We start from the raw sequence: 7,802 nt of genomic DNA, 5'->3' as shown, positions 1-7,802 counted from the left end.
GCTTTTTTCTTTTTGCTTATGTGGTGCTGAGGAATTGAACCCAGGGCCTCATGCATGCAAGGCAAGTGCTCTACCACTGAGCCACCTTCCCAGCCCCCACACTGGCTTTCAATGTGTGATTTTCTTTTCTTTTCCTTCTTCCTTTCTTTGTCTTCCTTCCGTCTTCCCTCCCTTCCTCCCTCCCTTCCTGTCAGAATTAGTGCTTGAACTTGGACAGTGTGAGGTCTTGCTTAGCTTTTTAGTTCAATGCTGGGACTCTACCACTTGAACCATGCCACTACTTTCTGCTTTCTGTTGGTTTAGTTCAAGGTAAGAATCTCTTGGTTTTGTCTGTCAATGCTGGTTTTGAACCGTGATCCTCAGAGCTCAGCGTCTGGATTAGCTAGGATTACAGGTGTGAACTACCGGAGCCTGGCTTGGCTCTCAGTTTTGTTATTGAGTCCAAGATTCTAAGAGGAAGAAAGAACCAAATTTTGGTGAGAATTTGGTATCACCTACTATAAAATTCATTTTTGGCTGGGTATGGTGGGAGCTGGTAATCGTAGTACTGGCGGAGGGTGGGGGAGAGGTGGGCTGAGGCAGGAAGATCTTGAAATGTTTTTTTTTCTTGACTGTCATGGGGCTTGAACTCAGGGCCTGCACCCTGTCCCTGAGCTTTTTCTGCTCAAAGCTAGTGTTCTACCACTTTGAGCCACAGCTCCACTGGTTTTCTGGTAGTTAATTGGAGATAAGAGTCTCATGGACTTTCTTGCTCAGATTGGCTTCAAAACACAGTCCTGTAGACCTCAGCCTCCTGAGTAGCTATGATTATAGGCATGAGCCACCAGCTCAAGATCCCAGCAAGGATCTTGAGTTTAAGGCTCATTTGGGCTACATAGCAAGTTTCTACCTCACGAATCAACAAAGCAGTCTTCATACACATTACCTGAATTGTGAAATGGTAACCCCTCTGTACAACACCTTAATAATTACAATGAAATTATATTAAAAAAAGAATGGGGCTGGGAAGGTGGCTCAGTGGTAGAGTGCTTGCCTTGCATGCATGAAGCTCTGGGTTTGCTTCCTCATTACCACATATGCAGAAAAAGCCAGAAGTGGTGCTGTGAATCAAGTGGTAGAGTGCTAGCCTTGAGCTGAAGAGCTGAGGGACAGTGCCCAGGCCCAGAGTTCAGGCCCCACGACCAGCAAAAAAAAAAACAAAAAAACAAAAAACAAAAAAAACAAACTCTGTTGCTATTCTGGACATTTCAGATAAAAGTAATCATATACTATGGGGCCTTTGTACTCAGATTCTTTCACTTGGCATATTTTCAAGGTTAATCCATGTAGCCTGGACAAGTTGTTACTTCAAGTTAGTTTATCATTCTTTGTGTGTGTGTGTGTGCTGGGGAGGGAATCCAGGCAAGCAGTGTACTCTGAATCACTTTCCCAGAACTCCATTTACCCACCCATTTTGATGAAAAGCTGTTTATATATTTGAGCATTATGAATAATGCTGTTATAAATGTGCTTTTGCATGGAGACATGTTTTGATTTTGCCAGGTAGCGTATACCTGCAGTGGAAAGGTTGGGGCCTGTGACTCTCCTTTCTCTGCCTTCATGTAGGCACTGAGCTGAGATAACAGTTGAGTGGTCTCACCTGCCATACTGGAAAAACTCAGAGCTGACAGGCCAGTTGATTCCACCCACCTGGTACTTTACACGTCTAAGTTTAATGATCCAGTGATGAGGTGACAGTCAAAGTGACTAAATGGTGTCTCATGTGCAACTTTTCAGTTGTTTTTATTGGTCATGGGGCTTGAGTTCAGGGCCTGGGTGCTGGTCCTCAGCTCTTTTGCTCCAGGCTAGTGCTGTACCACCTTGAGCCACAGTTCCACTTTTTTTTGGTGGTTTATTGGAGATAAGAGCCTCATGAACTTTCCTTCCTGGGTTGGCTTTGAACCACCTCAGACCTCAGTCTCCTGGGTAGCTAGGATTACAGGAATGAACCACCAGTGCTTGGCTTTTCAGTTATTTTGTAGATAGGGTCTAGCATTCTCAAGTGGTACCAGCCTCCAAAAATCATCCTCCCAGCTGTGCCTCCCAAATAAACTATTGGGAATATAGTTGTGTATGTCCAGCTTGGTGGGGTCTTGCTTAGTGGGGTCAGCCTGGTCACCAACCATATTCCTCTCACTCTCTCTACCTAAGTGCCTGAGGTTAAAGTATACATTAGTATACCTGGTATCCTCATTGTCCTAGTTTCTAATATAAACATTAATACTGGTGCTTCTCAGCCGACTTTGCTTTCCTGGTCCCAATACAGGCACCCACAACCAAGAGGAATTGTTGGTCCTTAACTAGGCCTCCAACTCTTTGTTCAATGTTGGCAGCTGAGCTGATATGAATGTTCACTGTTGTTGGTAGGACTGTCATGGACTCCCAGAAACAAGGTGACAATTGAGTATTCTCACTAGAGCTCTCCGGCCTCTGTCCTGGATCACATCAAAAGGTGGGTCCCGCCCTTCCTCCTACCTAGTGTGTTGGGGGGCATCATGTAGGCATCCCTTTTCCACTTTCAGGTCCCCGTGCTTAGGAGCCCGCACCTCAGCAACACTACACCAGCAGGTGCCCAGCATGCAGCTCTGCTAGATCCTTTGTAGTTTGTGAAGTTGGTGTGTTCCTAAGGGCTTTGTTAGGGGGGAATCAGGACAGGCCCTTGGGTCTTTTTTTCTTTTCCTTGACAGTCCTGGGGCTTGAACTCAGAGCCTGGGTGCTGCCCGAGTCTGTTTGTGCTCAAGGCCAATGCTCTATCACTTGAGCCACAGCATCACTCTTGACTTTTTCTGAGTGATTTATTGGAGATAAGTCTCATGGACTTTCCTGCCCAGGCTGGCTTTGAATCACAATCCTGATTTCAGCCTCCACAGTAGTTAGGATCACAGGTCTGAACCACCAGCGCCCGGTGGGCCTTTGGTTTTCTTTTCTGATGGCTCAATGCCATCCCCAGGTGCAGATCTGAGGCTCTGAGGACATAGCACAGCCAAACAGGGTGTGAAAATGTAAAAATGCTTGTAAACCTCAGGGTCACAGCACCTCCACATGGTCTGCGGCAAGGAGGTAGGAGGAAGGGCATGGACATATTTTCAGGGGCTGCTGTGCTTGATTCTGTCATCTCTGGTCTTGGGCAAAGCCTAGTCTGCTCATGGAAGCCACTTGGCAGCCACATTGCCAAGTTCAAATAAAGAGAAAGACGACGCGTGCTGGCTAGCACAGTGGACCTAGTGACATTCACAAGGTGTACAGTGAGCAACTGTGGAAGGGGTACTGAGCACTGGTGACCGCCCTCACTTGCTGGGCTCCACCCCTGATGGTCTCACTTCTGGCCATTCCTGCTGGGTCCACCGATGTCCCTTGGAAAGTAGAGAGGGCTGAGCTGCGCTGGATGGAAGGCCCCATGGCCCAGCCCTCAGCCCTGACTGCAGGGGATGAGGGGTGACACAGAGCTGGGTGTGGTGGCACACGCCTTCCGTACTAGCTATGTGAGAGGCTGGGCCAGGACTGCTGGAATCCAGAATCGGGGGCCATACCGAGCAGTGCACACAACTACCAAGGGTGATGGGAGGGTAGGGGTGGGGAGACAGGGCTGAGTCTCTGGCCTCAAACACCTCCCATTTGCTAGGCACATGCTGCTCTACACCAGGACATTTTCTGGGCACTCTAAACATAAACATTCTGCCCTGATTGTTGTCTCCAGTTGGGGTGTCATGTGTAGAACACAGGCTGCGGGCACTGGGATCACAGGGGCGCCTCTCGCCCCCTTCCCAGTGCTCAGCTCGGGACAGCCCAATGCCAGGGCGGGGCCAGGCAGCAGGTGGAAACAAATTTATATTCACCTTATGCCTCAAGACATAACCTTACTTGGAAACAGGTGTGTGCAATTGTAGTTGAACTTAGATTATTATATGGGGTAAAGTGGACTCCATTCCTGCACAACAGGAAGGAGAGAGATCTTTTGAATGTGCAGAGAGAGGTTGGAGCCACACAGCTACAAGCCAACAAATGCTTGAGGTTCCCCAAAGCTCAAAGAGGTAAGGAGGCCTTGCTCTAGAGCCTACTTGGGGGTGCCAGCCTTGCTCCCACCTCCATTTTGCGTTGCTGACCTCAAGCGCCGCAAGATGCTGGGCTTGGGCTTCACAGTTCTGAGGTGCATGCAACTTTTTTTCTGGTCAATCATGGGGCTCGAACTCTGGGCCTGGGTGCTGTCCCTCAGCTCTTCAGCTCAAGGCGAGCTCTCTACCACTTGAGCCACAGTGTCACTTCCGGTTTTCTGGTGGTTCACTGGAGAGAAGAGTCTCATGGACTTTCCTGCTTGGGTTGCCTTTGAACCATAATCCTCAGATCTCAGCCTCCTGAGTAGCTAGGATTATAGGCGTGAGCCACCAGTGCCTGGCTATTCCACCTAACTACGTTCCTAATAGCTCTCAGCTGCTGCTCAGGCTGTAGAGCCTGGCATTGCTTTGACCTATGTCCCTCTTGAATGTGGGCTCTGAGGTCATTCAGCAAGCCCAGTCGTCTCCTGCCTGTCTTGGCGTGGTGGAGGGCAGCAGCCGGGGATGTGGGGTGGGGGAGGGGGAGGCTGACCAGTGTGCATGGACAGCAACAGTGTTGAGGTGTTCATGTGGAACATGAGCCAGACTGACCTCTGTCCTTGCTCAGCAAGCTGGTCTTGATGGACACCCATGGAGTGCAGCAGTGAGTGGCAGGGACAGGCTTGAGCCTTGGGTGGGGGCAAGCCCAAGCCAGTGGGGTGTAGCACCGTGGTGGGTGTCCAGTGAGGGGGAGCGGAGGGGCACAGGACGTGATGGGCCTGCCGCCCATGGTGTTGGGGGGTAAGGACAAGGGGACAGGCGGGCTGCTGAAGGATTTAATGGCGAGGGTTGAGGTAGGGGTCATAGCTACTGCTTCTGCGTTGTGTGCGGAAGGGAGGCTGCCCGCGGGTGGAGTGAGGGAGGCCGTGGAGTAGAGTTTGTGGGGAGCAGCTGTCTGGGGCTAAGACACCGTTAGGCAGCACGGCATCCCGTCCAGCTGCTCGCCAGGAATGTTGCGTGCACCGGGCAGCGTGGCTCCGCTGGTGCACTTGTGCGTTGTGAGGCACGTGCCAATGGGCACTGGGGAGTGCTTTGCCCCGGCCCCCGCCCCACAGTCCTCAGCTTAGGCTGCCGCTCTTCCTTCTGTGGGGGCCGGAATGAGGGGGGCCGGGGTGACTGGGAGGTAGGTGGCTCAGCTAGGGCTTGCGGGAGTCCCGCGCATCCCGGCGAGGCTCGCGCTTGGCTCTGGAGGAGTGCAGCGGGGCTTCCGTGGCAGCAGCAGCAGAGAGGGGCACAGTGGTGGCCGGAGCCCAGGGCAGGAATGTCAGGCTCAGGCCAGTGGTCCCAAAGTCTTCCCAGTGTGGGGTCAGTGGCAGGAAGGACAGACACAGTGTGGCTGAGGGGAGCGCAGGTGGGGTGGGGGTGGTGTCCAGGGCTCAGAGCTTGTGGGGGTTCACCCACTTGTAGGTACCCTCATAGTGGAAGCCTACTCTCTTCATCAGGTCGTCTGCCTCTGTGGGGCCGCGGCTGGAAGCAAGACAAGATAGGCAGAGGGAAGGAAACATGAGGGATCCTCGCTTGTGGGGGTCCCCCCTTCAATGCCCCCCCACCGCCTATCCTTCCCTTACCTCCCATACACATAGGGGATGGGCTGTGGCTTCTCGCTGTCAATCTTGTGCAGTAGGGGAGTGAAGATCCTCCAGGCCTCCCGGAGCTCGTCGCTGAGGGGACATGGGGTGGCTTGTGGGGAGCAGTGTTGTGCATAGCGGGGGAGGGGAGAGCACTCTCTTGCCTGCCCCCCCCCCAGATGTCTGGGGGAAGATCGCCAGGCACCCTCACCTGCGCACAAAGTGCATCTGGCTGCCACAGAAGACGTCCAGGATGAGGCGCTCATAGGCATCAGGGAGCTTGACGTTCTGCAGGGGGAAGGGCTCGCTGCCACCACGGGTATGCAACAGCCCCTCACTGCATGTGCAACAGCATGCATGCAACAGCCCCCCTCCCCAGCTCGCCCTCTCAGTGGGCACCTTGTATCTGTTGCCATAGGTCAGGTCCAGCTCCGACTCCTCGGGGTTGAAGAACATGCCGGGCTTCTTGGTCATCATCTTGGTATACACGGCCTCGTTGGGTTGCACGCGGATGACCAGCTCGTTGCGCTTGCACTGCTGGTGGAAGATGTCACCCGCCACGTCGTGGAACTGTAGCCTCACCTCTGCCTTGCGCTCATTCAGAGCTTTGCCGCAACGAAGGATGAAGGGCACCCCTGCAGGGGAGGAGTGGGCTGGCCTCAGGGCTTGGGTTTTGCACAGGCCCGGGCCATGTGCAAGTGCTTGAGTGGTGGTGTATGTGGTGTGTGTGGGGAGGGGGCATATAAAGCGGATGCACACCTACCATCCCACCGCTCATTCTCCACATAGAGAACGACCGCAGCGAAGGTGGCAGTGGTAGAGCCGAGAGGCACGGTGGGGTCATCGAGGTAGCCTTTGGCGGCTTCTCCTTCTGCGCTGGGATTCCCCACGTACTGGCCCAGGACCACGTTGTCAGCCTTCACCTCAGAGATGCACTTCAACACCTTGACCTGTGGGAAAGCCAGGGCAGGGGGGCAGAACAGGAGCCTGGGTGACAGGGCGGGTGCAGAGTGGGGGGCGTGGCTGGCAGCGCCTGCCCCCCTCCTACCTTCTCATCCCGGACGTCATCGGAATCGGTGGAAGCGGGCTTCTCCATGGCCACCAGACATAGCATCTGCAGCAGGTGGTTCTGCATCACGTCCCTGGTGGAGGAGAAGGCTGAGGCCGGCCAGGAGGATGGGGGCGGGGGGGGGGGCCTCACCTTTGCCTCCCTTCCCGCTAGCCACATGCCAGGAGGCCCAACATCCCGAAACAAGGCTTCTAGTGACAAGCTGGCAGGAGTGCTTCCACACCCCTCACACGGAGGACACCAGAGTGTGCCCAGAATGGGGGGGGGGGACGCGGGGCTGGGTGCATGCTCCTCTCTCACCTGATGATTCCAAATTCATCGAAGTAGCCCCCCCGGCCCTCAGTGCCAAAGGGCTCTTTGAAGGTGAGGATCACGCAGGCAATGTTGTCCCGGTTCCAGATAGGGCCAAAAATTCTGTTGGCAAATCTGTGTGGGGCACAGACAGAGGTGAGTGCGGGGGAGGTGGCTCCCCCTTGAGCCCCCCCCCCCAGCCCCACGTCGGGCGGGGGGGGCTCAGCCCCTACCTCAGCACCATGAGGTTCTGCACCATCTCCTTGCCCAGGTAGTGGTCGATGCGGTAGATCTGGTCCTCACGGAACAGGGACGAGATGTGGTTGGACAGCTGGTCAGAGCTCTGCAGGTCTCTCCCGAAGGGCTTTTCCACAATGATGCGGTTCCAACCTCTGTGGGGAGCCCCCAGCCAGTTCCTTCAAGCTCCTACTCCAGCAGCAGCACCCAAAGCATTGTGACCCCAACTCTCTCCCCCCTGGAGCATCAACATTGTCTCCTTGCCTTTCCAAAGAGGCCCTCACACCCATGGATACCTTCTGTCCTCCCAAGTCCTTCACTCAACCTGCTTGGGAAGGGAACCGCTCCAAGGCCTGCCTGTTTTGCATGCTACAATGGACTGCTACCTTTCTTTTCTTTTCTTTTTTTTTTTTTGTCAGTCGTGGGGCTTGAACTCTGGGCCTGGGCGCTGTCCCTCAGCTCTCCAGCTCAAGGCGAGCACTCTACCACTTGAGCTACAGCGCCACT

The 7,802-nt window shown here is 54.2% G+C and overlaps 1 protein-coding gene and 1 long non-coding RNA gene across 2 annotated transcripts in view; one reads left to right on the top strand and one right to left on the bottom strand.

The window, feature by feature from the left end:
- Window positions 1-6,196, top strand: part of LOC106000156 — a 12,111-nt gene extending 5,915 nt beyond the window's left edge. The window contains exons 2-4 of the long non-coding RNA XR_001175780.1: window positions 2,407-2,491; window positions 3,979-4,050; window positions 6,117-6,196. This is a non-coding gene — a long non-coding RNA (uncharacterized LOC106000156). The remainder of the gene's footprint in view (window positions 1-2,406; window positions 2,492-3,978; window positions 4,051-6,116) is intronic.
- Window positions 4,875-7,802, bottom strand: part of G6pd (glucose-6-phosphate dehydrogenase) — a 24,020-nt gene continuing 21,092 nt past the window's right edge. Inside the window, exons 6-13 of the mRNA XM_013035366.1 lie at window positions 7,292-7,450; window positions 7,068-7,193; window positions 6,747-6,840; window positions 6,462-6,648; window positions 6,098-6,333; window positions 5,910-5,986; window positions 5,699-5,791; window positions 4,875-5,597 (exon numbers count right to left, since the gene is read on the bottom strand). Coding sequence (XP_012890820.1) covers window positions 5,507-5,597; window positions 5,699-5,791; window positions 5,910-5,986; window positions 6,098-6,333; window positions 6,462-6,648; window positions 6,747-6,840; window positions 7,068-7,193; window positions 7,292-7,450 — 1,063 coding nt within the window. The 3' untranslated portion in view covers window positions 4,875-5,506. The remainder of the gene's footprint in view (window positions 5,598-5,698; window positions 5,792-5,909; window positions 5,987-6,097; window positions 6,334-6,461; window positions 6,649-6,746; window positions 6,841-7,067; window positions 7,194-7,291; window positions 7,451-7,802) is intronic.

The sequence above is a fragment of the Dipodomys ordii genome, unplaced genomic scaffold (assembly GCF_000151885.1).
Source record: "Dipodomys ordii isolate 6190 unplaced genomic scaffold, Dord_2.0 Scaffold209, whole genome shotgun sequence".
Classification (NCBI taxonomy): Eukaryota; Metazoa; Chordata; class Mammalia; order Rodentia; family Heteromyidae; genus Dipodomys; species Dipodomys ordii.
This window is presented reverse-complemented; position numbering and strand designations above follow the sequence as displayed.